This window comes from Hyaena hyaena, unplaced genomic scaffold (genome assembly GCF_003009895.1).
Source record: "Hyaena hyaena isolate Hyena2069 unplaced genomic scaffold, ASM300989v1 scaffold_209, whole genome shotgun sequence".
Lineage (NCBI taxonomy): Eukaryota > Metazoa > Chordata > Mammalia > Carnivora > Hyaenidae > Hyaena > Hyaena hyaena.
The window spans coordinates 1134792-1155443 of record NW_024080844.1 but is presented as its reverse complement, the minus strand read 5'-3'; the positions used below and the strand labels follow the sequence as shown (position 1 = coordinate 1155443).

General features: G+C 42.7%; 1 protein-coding gene and 1 long non-coding RNA gene across 5 annotated transcripts in view; one reads left to right on the top strand and one right to left on the bottom strand.

The window, feature by feature from the left end:
- RABGAP1L (RAB GTPase activating protein 1 like) overlaps positions 1-15273 on the top strand; it is a 746017-nt gene extending 730744 nt beyond the window's left edge. For 2 of the 4 annotated variants that reach the window (XM_039242377.1, XM_039242376.1), the window contains 4 exons: positions 2086-2169; positions 5552-5623; positions 9072-9269; positions 10239-15273. In XM_039242377.1, the coding sequence (XP_039098308.1) occupies positions 2086-2169; positions 5552-5623; positions 9072-9269; positions 10239-10391 (507 nt within the window). In that variant the 3' untranslated portion in view covers positions 10392-15273. The remainder of the gene's footprint in view (positions 1-2085; positions 2170-5551; positions 5624-9071; positions 9270-10238) is intronic. The other 2 variants (XM_039242373.1, XM_039242375.1) reach the window with 1 other exon arrangement.
- On the bottom strand, positions 14584-20415 carry LOC120238584. The gene is made up of 2 exons (XR_005530259.1): positions 20239-20415; positions 14584-16030 (listed from the first exon to the last, which is right to left on the bottom strand). It is a non-coding gene; the product is annotated as an uncharacterized LOC120238584 (long non-coding RNA).
- Positions 20416-20652: the final 237 nt, after the last annotated feature.

The following is a 20652-nucleotide window of genomic DNA, read 5'->3' as shown; positions in this document are numbered from 1 at the left end:
AGCCCTGACTCCCTGGGGAATAGAAAAGGGAGCCCTTTGGGATCCAGCCTCGTTAGCGCCTCCAGTCTTTGTACGAGTTGTGAGGCCGGTCGGCTGCAATGGCAGATGCCACCATGGCAAAGGCGTTCCAGATAAGTGACAGGAGGGGCCTCTCTCCCCAAAGAGTTGAGGCTTCCGGCTTCTGTAAGAAAAAGAAGGCTGCCTCACCAGTGTCCTCCGTCTGTCAGTCCCACCAGGCATGATTAACTCATTTGTTTTAATGAGTTTCATGCCAAGATATCCATAATACTAAATATAAACAGGACACAGAGCATTTCAAAGACCTGCATCCAAGCAGAAAACAGTCCACTCAACTTACTGATGAATGGATGCATCCTTTAGCACCTTTCAGGGTTTACAAAAAGTGTTCCATGATTTTAAAAAAAAAAAAAAAAAAAAAATGATGAAATGACTCTTGGCATTTAGCGTGGACCAAGATTTTTTACCCACTCAAAAATTTTCAGGACCTGATTATCCAGTTTGAACTAGCCCTTTGATGGGTTTTGTCTTTTTCTTTACCTCCTGCCTTTTTGGGGCCCAATTCAGTACTTTAGGTAAAGAATGAAGCTATTGGCAAGTAAATTAGTTTATTTTTTTAAGTTTATTTATTTATTTTTAGAGAGAGAGAAAGAGAAGAGAGAGAAAGAGCAGGAGGGGCAGAGGGAGAGAGAGAATCCCTAAGCAGACTCCACATTGTCAGCATGGAGCCCCATGCAGGGCTGAACTCATAAACTATGAGATCGTGACCCGAGCAAAGATCAAGAGTTGGACTCTGTTTAACAGACTGAGCCACCCAGGAGCCCCTGCAGATTAATTAGTTTAATCCATGCGTCTTCCCTCCCTTTGTGTGTATGTGGAGGGGTGTGTGCGTGCGCGCGTGTGTGCATATATCCTGTGTTAATCATCATGGTGCCTTTGTGAGATAGCAATTATGCTCTTCATTTGTCAGATAAGGAAACCATAGTTTGGAGAAATTAAGCTCAAAACCTCTCTGCTTTCTAAGTCTGTCCTGAAGTCAACAGGGCCTTATTTTGGGAGGGGAGAAGGTGTGATTAAATTATGTGAGGCAGAGAACAGATACAAACAAATAGAGTTTGAATCTATATAACCCACAAATTGCTTTTAGAATTTAAGAACATAGCAAATGTGAAGAAATTCGGAAAGCACCTAACGATAAGGAGTCCAATTATAAACCGCAATCATGTGCGAATTAGCAAATACAGAGCACACCCCATTCATAATTGGGAGGCTGTAAAACAAAATTTATCCATTTATTCTGGTTATGCACTTAAAGATTAACCAGAGTGTTCCGTGTTCAGTAGTTTGGTCCACACCTTGGAAGAACTGAACGCTTTCCTTATTTCCTTATCACCTGTGCTTTTTCACTGCCTCCCTTCCCCGACACCTAGAATCCCGGAGTTGCTGGGCTGCAAAAATAAGTGTGGTTTTCAGTTTAGCACCCTTTCTGTGGCTGTAACAAGTACCCGTATTATGTGTCATGCCAGCTACTTCTACAGTCGTTATTCAGTCCCTGAACCTCCTGACCTCAAGACCCCTTACCTGCCTCTAACTCTCTCTGACTGCAGGCTCAAAAGCTCCCCGTAGCCACCTTCAAAGAGCCAATAGCAGTGATAGTAGGGGGCTGTGAATGGAAAGGCCCAGAATAGGTCTTCAGTAATTCATTACCTACCAGTAAGAGTACGTGCAACGTTGCCTTGATGTTTTGTTTTAGACTCTTCACAAGAATAAAGATAGCTTCGGAAGGGCCACTTGCTTAACAATATCTTTATAAAGTAAGTGGTAAACATAAGCAGCTTTATGATGGGTTGCTCATATGTCTCACACATTACAGGAAAGAAAGACATCTGCATCTCTGGACATGATTAGGCCTTTTGAATCCTCGAGAAATAGCTTCAGCGAGGAAATTTTATCTAGTTGTAGTTGTTAACATTGGCATTGACTGAATTGGGCTGACTTAAATATAGGTGCTTATGGAAATTGATCAGGACGTTGAGTCTTGATGTTTCTCATTCTCCCTCCCTCTAGCTAAAAGAAGTCTTTCGGAAACAGCTGGAGAAGGCAGAATATGAAATAAAGAAGACCACTGCTATCATCGCCGAGTATAAGCAGGTATCGGGCTACTGTGGCTCGTGTTGCTATAAAAGTGATTGTTTTTATTGTTTTTCTTTGGGGAAAAAACCATTTTTTGTTTTTAGAGTTTCCAGAACAGTGACTGCGTACATTTGTCACGCTGGGTGGGTTACTTTCTCCCCTGACGTAGACAGTGAGTAGACATGCTTGCTGATACCGTGGGAGGTTTAACCAGATAGAACGGTCTGTTGGCTGTTTACAGTGTTTGGTAGATTCAGAGGAAAAGGAAACTGGATTTTTACCATTGGGATCCTGTCTCTGCCCTGCTCAGAAGATGATTTCAAATAGACCTCACCAGTGACATTTGCCTCTTTGCAAAGGACTAAGGTTTAGTGATTCTTTATCCCACATGGCTCTTCGGCCTTCCCCAACCATGGCCAAAGCTAGCAGGAGACATTCTGTTGGGAATCTTTGATCTCTTAGTGGAGGGCATGCTTTCCTTGAGATGCTTCTGGCCCCATCACCAGAATGCTTCCAGAAAGCCCTCTTTCCAGCTTTAATAGTATCATCTTGTGCCTCCTGCTCGTGCTGGCACGTGGCAAGGACTTCACGTTGCCGAGAAACCCGCGAATGGACTGCTGAAGTTCCAGTGTTCCAGAATTAATCAAGGCACCATATGCCACTTCCTTAGCTTAAGAATTTCTCTGGGGTCTCTTGCCTCATATAGGAGTTGGAAATCTGATTCTTACTCTTTTTTAACATGTGTTTTTCTGCTTAGAAATGAAATTTCTGTTCCTCATGGAAAACTGAGAAAGTGTAGAAAAGCACAGAGAAACTCTCCCCCCTTAACCTTGCCAACTAGAAATAATCAGTACAATATACTGAATATGCATCGTCGCTATGTAAATAAAAACGTCAATTACATCGTCCGTGCTAATTTTTGTAGCTAGTTCACTTCATAGATTATGAGCATCTTTTCAGAAGGATTCTTCTCCTCCGTGGAAAATTGCTTAGAAAACAGACTTCCGAGCTGTCTTTATGATAATCAGTATCTGTTTATTTAATGCCTGCTATCTGAGAGGCTTGACTCTTTGGGGAGTAAAAGATGAATTAATTCAATTTCTCTCCTTTATACGCTGCTCTTGTAATAGGGAGATAATACCTGTGCACAAAAGAGAGGAAAGGGAACTTACTGCCTGTGGGAAATAAAGTCCTTCCTGAAGGAGGGGTCATTTGAGCGGTGCTTCAAAGGCGAGGCAAGACTTGGGTGCGTGGAGGCAGAGGAGGAGAGAATGGGGAACAGAGAACACACACAAAGGCGTGGAGGTAGATTAGTGAACAGAAATAGTTTTGTTCTGTCAAGAGTTTCGAGTACAGAAAAGAAGCAATAGTGAGTTGGGTCCCCGTTCCAAGAGGGTTCTTCAGTTAGACTGAGGAGTTCGGATTTTATTCTGTTTATAGTAAGAATGTTTGAGCCAGAAAGTGGCATGATCAGGGACCTACTGGTGGCACTAATCTGTCCCAGTGAGAAATGTGAAACCACATGGGGAGTCCCACAGGCAAAGATACAGACCAGTAAGAAGCTAACAGCAGAGTCCGGGTGAGAAAATACAGGGCCCAGAACTAAAATAATGAGTAGTAATGAAAATGGAGAAGAGGAAGACATAAAATATAGTCATTTTTTGCTGGACTGGAGAACACTGACCCTGCGATTTTCAGATCGGGTAACTCGGAGAAGGGATGGTTAGCTGTTTACCAACAAGGGGAACACTATGGACCATGTGCTATGGAACTGCCGTCGCTGCGAATGGGTTTTTTCCATCCGCACATCAGGCCATGGGTGGCCGCCATATGTAGCACTCTTCAAAATAGGAATCCTTGGGACTGTTCTTGAATATTATCTGGCAGCACTACCAGTCATGCCAAGGCAACAGACCCATCTGTCTGAAGATAATTAGGATATAAAACTTAATCCAAATGCATTCTATAGTTGGAATTGGCTATTGTTGGCTTTGGTATGGAATCTTTGGGGTTATTTGAAAGGGTTTCTGGTTTGCCAAAACTACTAGGAAGATTGCTTCTTTTCCACATCAGCTGAGATAGCCCTATTCATCGTTTCCAGGCTTAGGGCCGGAGAAATCGGAAACTGAACCCAGCAATCGGGCCCTGGTCTCTACAGCCATTTTTTGAGTAGATGGGGATTTTTTTTAAATGTCTGTTTTGATAATAGAAGTAGGTCTTTTATGTGTTTAGTTCAAACTGCATTTTATTTTATTATTTTTTTTTAATGTTTTATTTATTTCTAGGAGAGAGAGAGAGACAGCGTGAGCAGGGGAGGGTCAGAGAGAGAGGGAGTCACAGACTGAAACAGGCTCCAGGCTCTGAGCTGGCAGTCAGCACAGAGCCCGACGCGGGGCTCGAACCCACGAACCGCGAGATCATGACCTAAGCGAAAGTCGGACGCTTAACCGAATAAGCCACCCAGGCGCCCCTCAAACTGCATTTTAAAATTTGACATCCCTAACATTTTTTATTCCATTTTTCAAAAATAAAAGATTCGTATGTTAGTCAAGGGATTTGAACTTCTAGTATTTTTTTTTTTTAAAGAAAATGCCTTGTTTGTTGGTTTTGGCTTTGAAAGCACTTATTTCTACCTGTTCCTAGTACTTCTTGTTGGCACCCTCTTTCAGAATCAGTAATGATGAGATTTTCTTTAATGAGCACTTAGTATAGGCCAGGGGCTATGCTGAATCCCTTACATACATTTTTCCCCCCGTTGATTCTCAGAGCACAGCACTTTGTATCTTGGAGAGAACCGAAGCTTAGATGGATTAGTGAGTTTGCCCAAGGACACTGCCAGAAAGGGTTAGAGCCGGACCTCAGGCTTTTTACTTCACGCCATGTTGCGGGACCACAAGATCAGAATGTTAGTCTTTATTAATTTCTGGTCATTTTAACTCTGTTTTATCTCTTCTGCCATGTATTCGGGAAACTCTGGTTGTTGAAAACAGAGAGTCTCTCTGTGGCTGCTGACATGAGAGATTTCTGGCCCAGAATTCTTTTCATCATATTTCTAGAATGGTACCTTGCACAGAACTGATACTCAGCAAAGGTTCTATAGATTGATTCCAAAATAGGACAGGAATCCACTGGAACTAGTCACAGATTTGGTGAGTGACAGAAATCAAACTAAAACTACCCTGTGTGTTTTTCCGCCATTTAACGACCAAGACAGGCTTCAGGCTCGGAACACTCTCGGGCTCTCTGACGTGCGCCACATTTGCAGGGCTGCTCTTTTGCAGAGTCTCTTCTAGCGTCGGAGAAGCCAGAATAATTCACACGAGCTGATAAGCAGTCATGTGCCCGAGCTGCGCAAGAGTCGGTGTGCTTTCCAGTAAAGAAACTCTGTTCTTTTCCGCAGATCTGTTCCCAGTTAAGTACCAGACTGGAGAAGCAGCAAACAGCCAGCAAGGAGGAGCTGGAAGCAGTAAAGGTGAGAAGAATGAAACAGATCTGTGGTATTTCTAACAAATTCACCATCTTAAGTCAGTACCTGATACAACGATCCCACCCGTGAGGACGCCCCACGCACAGGACAGTTTGTTAGACGTCACCCCCACCCTGCCCCTCTCGTTGCTTGAGAGGACTTAGGAATTGGGGCAAACAGTGTCCGTCTCTGACCGGGTCATGATCCTCTTCCCAGCCAGCGGAAGGGCTGTGTCCCCGTAAATCTTAGAGGTTGTCGGAGGCAGGCAGTAAGGATTTCAGCCTTGACCCAGGAGTCCCCCGAGGCTTCTGGGACAGTAGGCACCTGGGAGCCCGCAGCAGCCTGCATCCCACCGGTGCCTGAATCGATGTCGCTTTGGGGTGCAACCCAGGAGGCTCTTCCCGTTTCACTCCACCAGTTTTTTAGAGGGTTGTTTTTAAAGAAAACCGATAGCATTTATTTATATGCTGCCCCCTGGCGGTAAAACTCCTTTTATTGGTTAGGTGAAAACAGCAATTACTGCTTCCATAGCAACCGCAGTAAACCACATGACTGGTCTTCCGAAGAGGCAGAACACACCGCTCTTGTGATCTGTGCCACAGAACCGGACAGTTCTTTCTGAACAGATTCTGGTTTCGTGCTAGTGAATAAACGCAGTCATTTAACGACTCGGACAAGGTATTTACCTCTCTAAGCTTTATATTGTATCCTGTAAAATCGACATAACATTATCTGCCTCATCAGGTTATTTTGCACATTGAATAAGACAACATACATAAAATGCTTAGCTTAGTAGTTGGCATACAATGAACACGTATTTTTATAAGTTTGTAACCTGAAAACCTGAGACGTGAGAACTGAAAATATGAACCTTGTTCTGACTTTATATTCCAAAAGTGTATTTTTCTCAAACAGTCTGAGATTGGTGACTGTAAGCTGGTCATCTCCCTGCCAAGGCCCTAAAATTTGGGGCTCATATCTTCCCTCTCTGGTCCACCTTTGCCCCTCGTCGTACTTAGCCTTTATCATTCTTGTTACACCGACCAACACTCAGTTGATGAAGTGCCTTGGCGTAAAAGAGTTAACTATCCTAAACTAAAATCTTTACGGGAATATAAATGATATGGATTTATATGGATACTCAAGGTTTTATTGAGCATCTGACTGTGTGCACAGCTATTAGACTTCTGTTGTTTTACAGAAATTATATATAACAACAAGCTTCGAATTTTCCTGCAGGAGCAACTTACACATATGCACATGAAACCTTTAGGAAATAGTTCAAAAGCACGTAAGTCAGTGCTGAGTTGGATGACACTGACAATCAGGGAGGTAGAGAAAGCAAAATCATAAGAACTACAGACCAGAGGTGACTTTAGGGAGGAGGTTGGACTGAAGCAGGATGCGTAGAATTCTGTTAGAAGGATTTATAAAGGCCATTCTGGGGCCTCCTGGGGGCTCAGTCGGTTAAGCGTCTGACTTTGGCTTAGATCATGACCTCATGGTTCATGGGTTCAAGCCCCGCATTGGGCTCTGTGCTGACAGCTCAGAGCCTGGAGCTTGCTTCGGATTCTGTGTCTCCGTCTCTCTCTCTGCCCATCCACTGCTCGCTCTCTCTCGCTCTCTCTCTCTCAAAAACAAACATTTTTTAATTGAAAACTTTTTTAATGTTTCTTTATTTTTGAGAGAGACAGAGCATAAGCAGGGGAGAGGCAGAGAGAGAGAGGGACACACAGAATCCAAAGCAGGCTCCAGGCTCTGAGCTGTCAGCACAGAGCCCGACGCAGGACTTGAACTCACAAACTGTAAGATTATGACCTGAGCCAAAGTCAGATGCTTAACCAACTGAGCCACCCAGGCACCCCTAAAGAAGCATTTTTTAAAAAATTAAAACGAAACAAACCTAAGGGAGAAGGGCAGGTGGATGCTGGGTGGGAATCTGCAGCCTCTACCACAGCTCTGCACTCGGCGCGCCGGCCTGACTGCGGCTCAGGAGGCTCGCTGCTGTCTCTCCAACAGACAGCACAGGATGTAGTGAACGAGGGCATTTTCTACAGGATAAATCAGGATTCAGTAGTGTCACATGTAAGGACCATTACAACACGGCCGTGGAGAACCCTTCTCACTTCCTACCTCTCACTTTTGTGCCATTTACTCTCTGCTCAGCCGTCGCAAGCTCCCCGCAGTCCCATGAAGGGCCGGTGGCTCTGCACACGGCGCTCCCCCTGCTGCAGTGTCCTTCCCCTGCGGTTCATCTATCCTTCATGGGGTTCAGCCTGATAACACTGCTTACCCAGCTCAGTAGGCTTTTCATCATGTAAGACCACAGTCAGAAACCACCCCTTTAACATTTTATCGGGTCAACCGTAAATATGTATCACAAATACTTGCTGTGTGCCTATTCAGTGCCAGTAGAGAGCTAATTATTCTTAATAGGTTCTTGAGAGAGTCACAAATATCTTTTAAGTGACTAATGAATATTAATCAGGTAGGAATCTGAAGAGTGCATTAAGGATGGGATAAGAAAGACATCCGTGGAGGCTGAGAAGGTGACTCAGGGATTCAGGCCTGGGAAGGGGAGCGCTTGGACATGTCAGGAAATAACTTAGTGACCAGCTGAATATGGAATGAAGGAGAAGGCAATGAAAAGATCACCCCAAAGTGTTGAGGCCTGAATGGCAGAATTACAGAGAAGTGTGGGGAGAGTTGCTGCGGGTGGGGATGTGCGTGCGCATGTGCGTGAGAGAGGAATATAGTTTCAGTTATGGACATATTATAATGGTAGTACATTAAAATAGAACTATTCCATATTTTACCTCTATCTGGGGGATATTTTAAGAAAACAATAGCACTGTTGTCTTGAAGAATGTGCTGTGTGCTCGACTGGAGTCTGTGCGTGGGCAATTACCTTCGTTACTTTGAACAATGATGATCATCTTTGCTTAACGCTGAACAAAAGGACGTAAACTTTATTTGCTGCAAGGATAGATTCAGGTTAGTTGTAATGACCTTTCTCACCCTGCTGTGGGCTAGGTACTTGAACTCTGAGTTTCCTCACTTCTAGAATGGGGGTGATAATAGCACCTGATCACTAGCTCTAGGATTAAATGAGACAGTGATCATAGAGCGTATGCCACAGGGCTCGAGAAAGAGCAGTGGGAGCACAAAACTTCCAGAACAGATTCAAAGAGATGCTATAATATTTTCCATTTCCAGAGTCTCCCTGGAGATACTTTATGAAAGAAAAAAAAGGAGCACCTCTCTTGCATAGTTGGGTTTTGTGCTGACTACATCTATTTTGCTGGCAGCACAAGAGAGGTAATTACCTTCAGAAATGGACCTGCGTCTGACGACCCCAAGCAGCGTCTAAATAAAAATCGTGTCCTGTTGTTTCAGGAAGTGCCTTCCGCTATGACACTTGTTTGAGGTCGATTCTCCCTTTTGGATGTTTCAGGGCAAAATGATGACATGTAAACACTGCAGTGACATTTTCAGCAAAGAAGGCACTTTGAAACTGGCAGCCATAAGCCAAGAGAACCAGGGGATCGAGCTGGACGACGAGAAGGACTCCCTGAAGAAGCAGCTGAGGGAGATGGAGCTGGAATTGGCGCAAACCAAGCTGCAGCTGGTGGAGGCGAAGTGCAAAATCCAGGTTGGTGATTTGGCAAAAGATCAACAGGAACGAATAAACAGTATGGGCTCCAGGACACAGTCTCCTCCTCTGGAATAAGCGCGTCTGGCTCAGAATCCAAAGACATCTCCATAGGCGATTATGGTTTCTGCCCACTATTGTCCCACATAGTCACATTTTACGTCATGATGTTTACACAGTGACATAACCAGAGTTTTAAGTGAACATGTAATAATTAAAATGAGATCTTGTGAGAACTTAAACATGCGCTTTTCCAGGTTTTTCTTTTTGGCCAGGGCCCTTTCTCATGGAACTTAGCCACTTTGGTAGCTGATCCTGAAAACGAAAGGCCAGACCTTCTCTGTTATCCCTCCCCGAGCAGTTGAACGTTGGCTGATACCCTTGCTTAGTTTTGGAGCTTTTTATTCTTCATCTTTACCTGGTTTTACCAGGTCCCTTTTCCCATAATCTCTTTCCATATTAGAAGATAACATAATTAGAAAAATAGTCCTGGCTTCTGATAGACTGGTCCCCATTTCCTTTTCCCCAAGACCCTCACCCATCACCATAACCTGTTTCCGTGATGGACCCTGTATGTCCTCAGCTTCTCAGCGGCAAAGGCCATGGGTTTGGAACTAGAATTCATTCATGCTTACACCATCTGTGAAAATTCAGATTCAGTCCATGCACACGTCTATGTTTATTTGTGGTTTTGAACCTAAGCCTAAATTTGGACTGAAATTGCAGGGGGGGAGGATAAAATGAGGTTTCATTTCACTGTTCAGAGAAAGCAGTTTCTGATTTTCATTGGTAACTCTTAACTCTAAAGTGCTTTCTCGCATTAAGAAGCCAATAAAATCTCTCCTGGGTTTTGTGGGAGGGAAAGCTATGACCATACGGACCTGGGGATTCCAAAAAGCAGTACACTGTTAATTTGGGGGGCAGAGATAAACATTTATATAACTGAGATTATTTTATTTATTTAATTAGGAACTTGAACATCAGAGAGGAGCCCTCATGAATGAAATCCAAGCCGCAAAAAACTCTTGGTTTAGCAAAACCCTGAACTCTATCAAAACGGCCACTGGCACCCAGCCACTGCAGCCACCACAGGCCACCCAGCCACCCAAGGAGAGCACATAGTTCCAGCCTCGCCCAGGCACAAGAGCACAATGATCAAAGCGACAGAAACCCAGGAGGAGTGTCCCCGGTGTCCCTTTGAAGGAGAGTAAAGGAGGCCAGAAAGCAAGCCAGAATCTCTCAGCAGCTCTCTTTCTTGCTTGACACTTGGCAAAGGGATGTGACTTAAACTGCCCCAGGTTATGTTGAATACCTGTTTTTGAGCTTCTTCAAGGGAGGCCACGTTCAAGTCCATCATAGTAATTACACATTATTTTATATGCCTGATGTTTAGTTGGAAATAAGTAATTCACAGCTAAATGCCTTTTATTTAGATCTAATGATTCATAATTACTTTTATCTCACATAAAAATGGAGATGTCTTTTATTCCAAGGTTGAAGTGATAAGATGATATTTGTCACAGCCAGAAAAAAAAGAAGAAAGAAAAAAAGATCGAAACCTACAGCTCTGAAGTTTTCAGGATTTATTCACAGAAAGCACACTGGGGCCATTCGTGATGACCATCGGGTTTCTTCCAGAACCCTAGATAACAATCATCCTGCCCAAAGAATTAACCTGGCATTGAACAGTCCCCAAAAAGAATTAGTTTATTTTCATTTTCTGTTGGGCATATCTGGAAATGAAGTACCAAGAACCACAGAATAGGATAGACTATTGAGAATACACACTAGGTGAAAGGCACTGAGCTTTCGATAAACGCAGGATAGATCGATCGTTTGGCCCTAGTATTCTAACAGGTCCTTTTGAGAAACTCTGCGTGGGGATGGCATACACAGCTGTGACTTGCAGCAAACGTGAAGTCAGTAGTGTCTAGTGTGAGCTGCAGCATTAGGGAACCTTTACCAGACAAGCCCAGAGAGGCCCAGCTTCAGCCGTTTGTGCTTAAAATGAAATAGAGAATCAGGGACAGGGTATTTCATTTAATATTGACATATATTTGTTAAGGAAACACTAATACACTATAACTTTGTTAAGTTATGAAATGGGAAATGCAGGTCAGCTTCACATCATCTTAGTTTACTGTTGGACAACTCTTCCTGATTTCTGTAGCTCCCTGAAAATGTGCCCTTGGTACCCCAGATGAAGAGATGTAAATGCATTGGTAACATTTTTCATTGAATACAGAATCTTTATAGAAAGACTTATCTCATGGAAAGGGAACGCTGTTGTTTAAAGGTTGGTGGAAATAGTTTTTTCAACTATATTTACCATATCTATGTGAATAGGCCTTGCAGGAAGTCCTTTGGTAAGGACAAAACTAATTTTCCCATTTCTAAGCTAGTTTGGAGGCCTTTGGTCCTTTTACACCAACCAAACTGCTATCAGCATGTACAATAACGTTTATTGATACTCATCCTTGGCTTCATTGTTGAACATGTTCTTTGCAAGGACCTTAAGCTCTGTAGTGCCAGAGTGATTCTCATTCTCATCAGTGCCATATGTTGCAATTGAGAGTAACACATTCTTGGAAGTAAAAATTAAGAGCCATCTCGACTCTGGGAGCGTGCACTACAAGTTGCTCATGGTAATCCTTCCCTCCAAAAGGATCACTAAACTCTAAAAAGTTAAGTCTCCTTCCCTTGGGTTTATGTCGTCTACAACCATAAAACTGATATGGATGTTACCCTTTGTTACCACTCATCAAATAATACTTTTCTTACAGAATTCTTTGTGTTTTGTCCTGACATCTTTCATTATAATATGCATTTCCTTGTACCAAAAAGAAAAAGAATCCAGCATTCTGAGTGTCTGTGTTGACTACTGTTCTCTACTTGGTGATTTAGAAAAGGTAACTTTTTTTTTTTTTTTTTTTGTAAAATATAATAGCTAGAAAATTGCATCTTGGTACTTGTTTCTGTAAATTGTTTAGTATAATTTTTTAGCTTTGCTGGTACTTTATGCTTTTATTCCAAGAAGCCTTGTTCAAGTTGCCTTATCAAACGGCCAGCTAAATTAAAGATATTCTTTTGTGTTTTGCGAATCTCATAGTTTTACTGTAAGAGCTCTTTTTAACCTCCAAAAATCAGCACATTGCACAGAATGCCTAAATTGCAGTATTTTCCTTACATCATAGTTGAGAGAGAGAATGGCCGTGGGTTCAGTCTTCACTTGTACGACCTGGCTCAAATCCAGAGTCCCTTACATCTTTTTTCTTTGAACAAAACCACCAGGTACATGCATTCCAAATGTGTAATGTCTTTTGCATTTTCTCTCAACTCTTTCAAAAGATTTTAATGGCCATCCACAGATTTTATTTTTTCTTCTCCAGTTCCGTATCCTACTTAGGTATACGTATTGGAACCGTAAGTCTAAACTGTTCCTCTGTGCAATGCCTTGGGGTCAGTAGCGATACTAAGACAGAAAGGAAGAAAATTCAAAATTTGGTATATGATATGGTTATTCATTCAATCTGTTCTAATAGCACTCCCCCAAACCATATATCCTTCCCCACACAGAGTTAGCAAACTTGTGCATCCCGGTATTAAGTAACTGCTAGTTTTAATTTCACTTATTTTGAAACATATTTGAAAATTGCCATTCTTCTCTTGAATTTCTTTTAGACATTAACCCAAATAGCTAGGAAATTTCCAAATATTCTAGAGTGGCTTTTGTCTTTTCCTAGGATATGTTGTAGAAAACATTCCTCCAAAAAATCCAACATTTGCACCATTCTGAAGAGTGATGACTGCTTTTTTCATTAAAGTCTGCAGAATAAATAAGGGAATGAATTTCAATTTGATAATTCCGTTCAATAGCTTTTGTATCTTGAGACTCTTGTTTAACACATTCTTTAAAGCCGAAACCAGGCTGAAGTTTGCAGTGCATATGTTTGCTGGCTTCCCACATCCTGAGCTGTGCCACAATTTGGTTATATTTAGTTACATATAAGTTAATGCAAAGATATTCCCAGTTACGTAATGTTCTGTTTATGAGTGCCTATCAGAAACGCTAATAGGAATGTCATAGGGGGCCTATGGCCTCTCTTTCCATGTATAACCCCTCTCTCTCTTGCCGTCTCCCAGCTAGTAAGTTAGTAATTTCTTCACTGGCCTTCTTAAATTTCCAGAGTAAAGTACAAAAGCAATGTTGGGATATTTAGTAATATTTAATAATAATAGCTATCTTGTTTCATATTTTTCCAGAATTTTCATTCTTTCATATTAATGACTATTAATATTTATTTTTCTCATACCCCTATTTTCCAGTTAGTAGCTAGTGGCTTTATTTCCCAGAGAAAGTGAGAAAAACCAGAGGATACACAGGTTAGGGCAAGAGATCAGAAATCCTTAAAGGAGTTGATTAATTACTGAGGGTGGAGATCACATATCTAACTAATATAAGGGAGCGAGTTTTCTGTAGCCAAAATCAGCCTGCTAATTATTCTGCCAGAGCGGTTGTCTGATTTCAGGTCCCCTTTACGGGAAAAAGGAGCTTTTAAAAAAATTAAACACCCTGTTTGTTTTATCTCTGGGAAAGAACACTTTTAATTACTTAGCGGGAGAATTCTGTTGTAGAACTTGCTCGTTAAAACAACACAAAGTCTAAAGTAGCTCTGATTTTCTTGCTTCAGTTACAAGTAAATGAGAGAATGGGATGAACTCTGTTGTTTAACCTGGATGCTGTTAGATCTGTGTGTGCGCGTGCGTGGTAGAATTCCATAGGAAGCATCCCTGACTTTTTTGTGCAGCCAGGTACTGTGCAACTGAACACACCCACAGCCAAACAAGAGTTTAGGGGCCTGTGTTTCCTCCTACTCCCAGATGCAAAACTGTCGTTCCCTCTGGTCGCCGTGCTGATGTCACACTGAGCTAGAACTGTTCTAGAACATCCTTCCTCTCGCAAAGTGACTTCCACGTAATACAGGCAAAGCCCTTTATTTAAGGAATTTCCCTCTCTCCCAAAAGTTAACCAAATTGAACACCTCCATGTGGGCTGCGTCTCCACATCTGAGGATCAGGAGATGTGAGGAGAAAAGCAGGTGTTTACAAGAAGCTTCAGGGCTACAGGCAGCGACAGGTGTTCCTGCCCTGGCTTCCCTCTGCGACACTATGTGGCAGCGTCTCTTGTCTCTTCAAATGAATTCGTTCCATGTTAGAAGCACATCACAACATGCCCCATTCTCCACCTCCGCCCTTGGTTTATTATCAGTAGTAGTCTGAAAACTAAGAAAAAAGCACCATTGGGTAGAAAATAAACATTTTAAAGTTACTTTACTTTTTCATTGGCAATGAGTTAACATGTAAAATCTTTTCCATTAAAAATGTACCTTTTAATAACTATATATTATATATGGAATAAAGTATAGGGAAACTTAATTAGAAGTACATAAATGCATCAAGACTCTGGTGTCATGAAAGCACAAGGATCAAGCTGGAGATGGTCCCAGAATCCAAGATGACCCAATAGCCCTTTGCATCAGTTTCTCTGTTTTTGGTGTTTTGCTAATGTCTAGATCCTCAGTTCCAATGAAGGAAGACCTTTCTCAGCGAGCATCACTTCCTTTCCTTCAACTCCTACCTTTCCCTTGCAGAGGAGGTAGCAGAAATTCTGTACCATTTGTTTTTTATGAATTCTATGATTTTGCCCACGACTTCTCTAATGAAAACAGGTTCTAGAATAAAGGAGTTGATTGTAGTGCTGACTACAAAAGAAACATGAGTGAGCAGCCTCTGTGAACACTGACCAATTCGATGTTTCCACAATTCCATGTATTATGTATAGTACATGCTATCTGTAAATGTAATGCTTGTTAAGAAAAGTGCAATTTATTGTACATTGTCCCAAGAAATGTTTACTTTTTTAACAGTTACGAACTTGAATCAGTATCTTGTTTTCATGTGTGAATGAAGCCTTGTGAAATAAACAGATTCAACCAAAAAGTGACCAGGTGACTGTCTCTGTGAGTCAGTGATGTTGTCAGTGCTTTGTGTTGCCCCCTTGGCCCCGTTAAGCAGTAATAAACATTTGTTCTGAAGTCCACATATGCCTTCTTGATGTTTCTAGTTGACTTGAGTCTGAATCCCTGGAACCCAATGTTTACGTCACACTTCTTACCTGACACTAGACTCCACAATCGATTTAGAAAGAAAAACTGTGTCAGGAGTTTGCTCCAGGCTCTGCCCTGCGAAATGGTACGGGGCACAGCGGCACCAAGATCCCTTGGCTTCAAGCAGCAGACACTCTCACAGCCAGTTTAATCATAATAAGGCAATTAATTAAAAGGACTAGGTAGGGTCATCTCATAACGGCCAAACAGCTGGGCCTGAAGAGACACTGTGACAAGGACTGGGATGCCACCAGGAACTTAGGCAGCTGTTTCCATAATCTTCTTGTCCCGCCAGGTCATTGTTATTTGCTGCTCGGAAAACAAGTTTTTCCTGCTTCCACGTGCACAACTCCCAAGTTCCCGTGTTTTCTCTTCAGGTGACCGGCAGAGATGGACTGGCATCTCCGTGTCCCTATTCCAAAGGCTTGCAAAGATTGGGTTGGCTTATCCTGGATAAGGTAGTTGCTGCGAGTCTTTCAAAGTACAGCACGGTGGGTGACCCCGTAATTGAGGCAGGACCCCAGAGGAGTTCTTGAAGTGGAGGCAGAGTATGTAGATTTTCCATTTGCATTTTGTTCAGGGAGTCCACGGAACCTAAGTGAAATCCAAGAGATTAGTCAGCTCCTCTTGGAATTCAGCACGTATTAACAGATATTAATCAGAGACTCGGGAATTACAGTTTGTGGTCCAAACCCAGACCAGACACCTCTTCTGTTTGGCCCATGTCATAGTCTTTATTTATTTATTTATTTATTTATTTATGTGATCTCTACACCCAATGTGGGACTCAAACTCATAACCTGGAGATTGAATCATGTGCTCTTCCAACTGAGCCACCCAGGTGTCCCTGGCCAGTGGGATTTCTAAATGAGAAATTTTGCATAAAAAGTAAAACAGCAAAATTATTCAGAAAATAAATACCGAAATTTGCGTTGAGTCGAGTGTTCTGGATATGAACAGTAAATGGAATTCACAGTTCACTACTGATTAAAGTCTTGTACTTAGTGAAGTTACATGTTGAACTGTAGATTTACGTCCTGTAGGGATGCAAGTCCCTATTTTCTTTTCAGTGCAATGGATAACTCCAAAGGTTACATACAATTCACTACCCTGTAAGACATTAGCCAGTCTGTATCTAACTTGGTGGAGTGAGGTTTTTTTTAAGATTTTTGTTTTTGTTTTGTTTTGTTTTGTTTTGTTTTGAGACAGCACAAGCGGGAGAGGGCCAGAGAGAGAGTGTAACACAGAATCAAGAGCAGGCTTCAGGCTCTGAGCTATCAGCACAGAGCCCAAGGTGGGGCTTGAACCCACAAACTGTGAATCATGACCTGAGCTGAAGCTGGATGCTTAATCCACTGAATTGAATAAAATAGTTGTCACATGTCCTTTTATATTTGCATGGGATTCTTGATTTCACCTTTTTGAAATTATCCTGTAACTAAGCTTTTTTCTTTAAATTTTTTAATGTTTTATTTATTTTTGAGAGAGAGACAGCATGAGCAGGGGAGGGTCAGAGAGAGAGGGAGATACAGAATCTGAAACAGCCTCCAAGGTCTGCGCTAGCTGTCAGCACCAAGCCCGATGTGGGGCTCGAACCCATGAACCGTGAGATCATGACTTGAGCCGAAGTCGGACGCTTAACTGACTGAGCCACCCAGGTGCCCCTGTAACAAAGCTTTTGATTACTGTCAAAGGAAGATGGAACAAAATCTTTTAAAAGTTTACTTGCAGGGCACCTGGGTTGGCTTGGTTAATTAGGCGTCCAACTTCGGCTCAGGTGATGAACTCACAGTTCGCGAGTTCAAGCCCCATGTCAGGCTCTGTGTTGACAGCTTAGAGCCTGGAGCCTGCTTCGATTCTATGTCTCCCTCTCTCTGCCTCTCCCCTGCTTGTGTTCTCGTTCTCTCTCTCTCTCTCAAAAATAAATAAACATTTAAAAAAATTTTTTTAAGTTTACTTGCAAGGCACCTGGGTGGCTCTGTCGGTTAAGCAACCAGCCTCGGCTCAGGTCATGATCTCAAGGTTAGTGAGTTCAAGCCCTGCATTGGGGGTTTGCGCTGATAGTGCAGGGCCTACTTGAAATTCTCTCTTTCTCTCTGCCCCCTTCCTTGTTGTCAAATAAACTTTAAAAAAAAAAAAGTTTACTTGCAAGAAGTTCAGGTTTTAGCACGGGCTCACAAAATAGAAATGACAGTATTTAATAAAGATAAAACAAAACAGATTACCAGGTCTGTTAAATTCATTCAAGCAAATTTACTGCCTGCCTACTGGGCCAGTCGGCGTTTTTGTTTTTTGTTTTTTTGGTGCCAGTCTCTAAATGCTAGAAATGAGGTGGATGAAAAGATCCTGCCTCTGTGAAGCTTAAACTCTAGCCAAGAATTTTTCTCAACCTCAGAGAATACAATGACATTTGGGGCCAAAGGGTTCTTTGGGGGTGGGGGGGGGAGGAAAGGGGCTGTCCTCTACACTGTAGGATATTTCGTAGCATCCCTGGCCTCTACCCACTAGATACGAGTAATATTTCCCTAGTTGTGACAACCAAAAAAGTCTCCAGACATTCCCAAGCATCACGGGGGAAGGAGTAAGCAAAATGCCCACCTGGAGAATGTTGTAGTAGGAAAAGACTAGTATATTGCAGGTGGCAATCATTACTACAAACTAAAACAGTGTAAAGGATGGAGAGAAATAGTGAAAGCAATGAGGTTGGTAAAATGTTTTTACATCTGTAAACTTGGCTAGTCCACACTCCCAGTGATTCAAACACTAAACATTGCTATGTGAGTATTTTGCATAGTAATTAAAACTCCTAATTAGTTACCTCTGCGTAAGGGAGATTATCTGGGATAATCTGGATGGGCCTAATTGAATCAAGTGGAAGGCCTTAACGCAGGGCTGAGACCTACTGGAGAGAAGACCGGAGTTCTTCCTGCCCTGACTCGTGTCGATGGAAGCTTCAGCCTGTTTTCATGGGGCCCAGCCTGCCTGCAATCCATTCTTGCTTGTCCAGCCTACAGATGTGGGACTTGCTTAGACAGTTGCCACAAGGGAGAAGTTAATTCCTTGTGTTGATTCTGCTTCTTGGATTGAAATCTAATACCATCAAGAAGAGCAGCGCTAAGGTGACTTTTGAGAGACCTGAGGAAATGAAGAAATCATCTATGGGATAGTCCAGAGGAAGAGCATTCCAGGGAGCAAAGCACAGAGTACAGACGTTGAGGTGAGCGTAAACTCCGTGGATTTAGAATTTCTTTAATGTTTATTTTTGAGAGAGCAAGAGAACGCACAGGGGAGGGAGACACAGCAAATCCTGTGGATTTAAGCCAGGGAGAGTGGGGAGCAGTGAAGAGTTCTGGAAGCTGAGATATGATATGCTACTGAGATAAGATCATGCGGAATACACTAGGTCATGGTAAAGAGTCTGCAGTCATTCTAAGCCTAACAGCAAGCTACTGGAGGTTGTTAAGCAAAGGTGGGAAGAGAAAACAGTTAAGAGGCTGAAGACCCAGATAAAGTAATTTCGGCCTGGTCTTCAGTGGTCGTAGGGGAGGTTGTGAGAAGTGTTTTGATTATCAATGCATTTCATAGATAAGGCCAGTAAGTCTTGCTATCCCGTGGAAGGTAGGCCTTGAACTTGAAGACTCCAGTAGAAATTCCACGGCCTCGGCAATGAAGAGTGGGAGGGAAGCAGTCACTGAGCTGGAGGATAACAACTGATTTGGGGTGTGAGGATGCTTCGGATGAGGTTTTTGTGTTTTTTTAAACATAAGCTGAACTTGATGTATGTCTCAGACACCTAAGCAGAAGCAGTCTGGAGCTCAGAGGATAGGTGTTGCTGAAGACAGATTGGGAGTCCGTGGGAATAGATGGCGTGGGAAATTTGGTAACTTTAGGATTTCTGGGAGTGGGGAGAGTTGCCCCAGTGCATGATCAAGCAAACTGGGAAATCGCTGCATTAGGCCAAGCTTTCATGCAGTGCAATGGGCTATTTGTTCCTAATTTAACTAAGTATACATAATTCTAAGCTTTTGGCTGGACACTTAAAAAAAAAAAAAACCAGGAATTAACACACAGTAACATGCACAGATCTTAGGAGTTCATTCTACCAATTCTGACAATTATGCATATCCCCGGAACATTTATCTTTTCGGGAAAATTCCCTCCTGAGCCTACTAAAATACAACTTTCAACTAAGTATAACACACACGAGAAAACTACACCGAAGCTTACAGCTCCATGAAATTTCTACAAAGTGAACGCCCCTCTGACCAACATCCAAATCAAGAAACGGAACTGTAACTGAAACTAAAAGCGTCCTCGTGCTGTTTTCTGTCATTGTCTCCCCCCCCCCCCGCCCCACAAAGTAAAGACCATCCTGATTTTTAACACCATAGCTAATTAGTTTTGTTGGTTTTAGACTTCATTTAAATAAAACCAAACGATATGCACTCTTCTATGCCTGGCTTCTTTCCCTTAACGTCAGGTTTGGGAGATTCAGGCGTGTTGAATTTGGTCTATTTTTTTGTGCTGTACTCCCGAATCTTCCGTACAATTGGTCAGCCTGCATTTTTCTAGTAGCTTCTTTACTTCCAGACTTGCTGATTCTAACGGCTACCTCGAGCGATATATAAAGCTGTGAGGGTTATCTGACTTCCCAGAGGTTACTATTTGTTCCCAACCGTGTTGCAGACGTTTTACGGCTGCCGAAGACTGTAATAACCCGAAGAGGGGAAAATGATGTAATCCTAGGAAAACTCGGCCTACATTTTCTCCGGTCCACAGGCTCAGTTAAATCGAATCCGAACCTGAGTTAGAACTAGACAGTTGCAGAGTGGTCGGTGAAGGTAGCGAAAATACCAAAAAAGCGCTTCGTCAACGAAGCCTTGCGGGGTCACAATTACGGCACTAGAGGCTTTAACCCTCGGGCGGCTGGAACGGGTCCCGTCACGTGGCCAGCGCAACCCTACCTCCCAAGGCGCCCCCTGATGACGCCACCACATCGCAGAGGCTAAATCGCGGTGACGTATCCAGAGCGCCAGAACCCACTGAAAACCGAACGATTCCCTTCAAGATAACCCTACGTTAATCGTCTTCATCCTTCCCCGTTTTAACATAAAAAGTCCTGCCCCCTCCCCACTGTTTTTTGTCCTTTCCTCGAAGACGTTCTCACGTTAGCTTTACGTAAGATGGCTGCCTAGCCGCCCCAGTGCTCTAGAAGG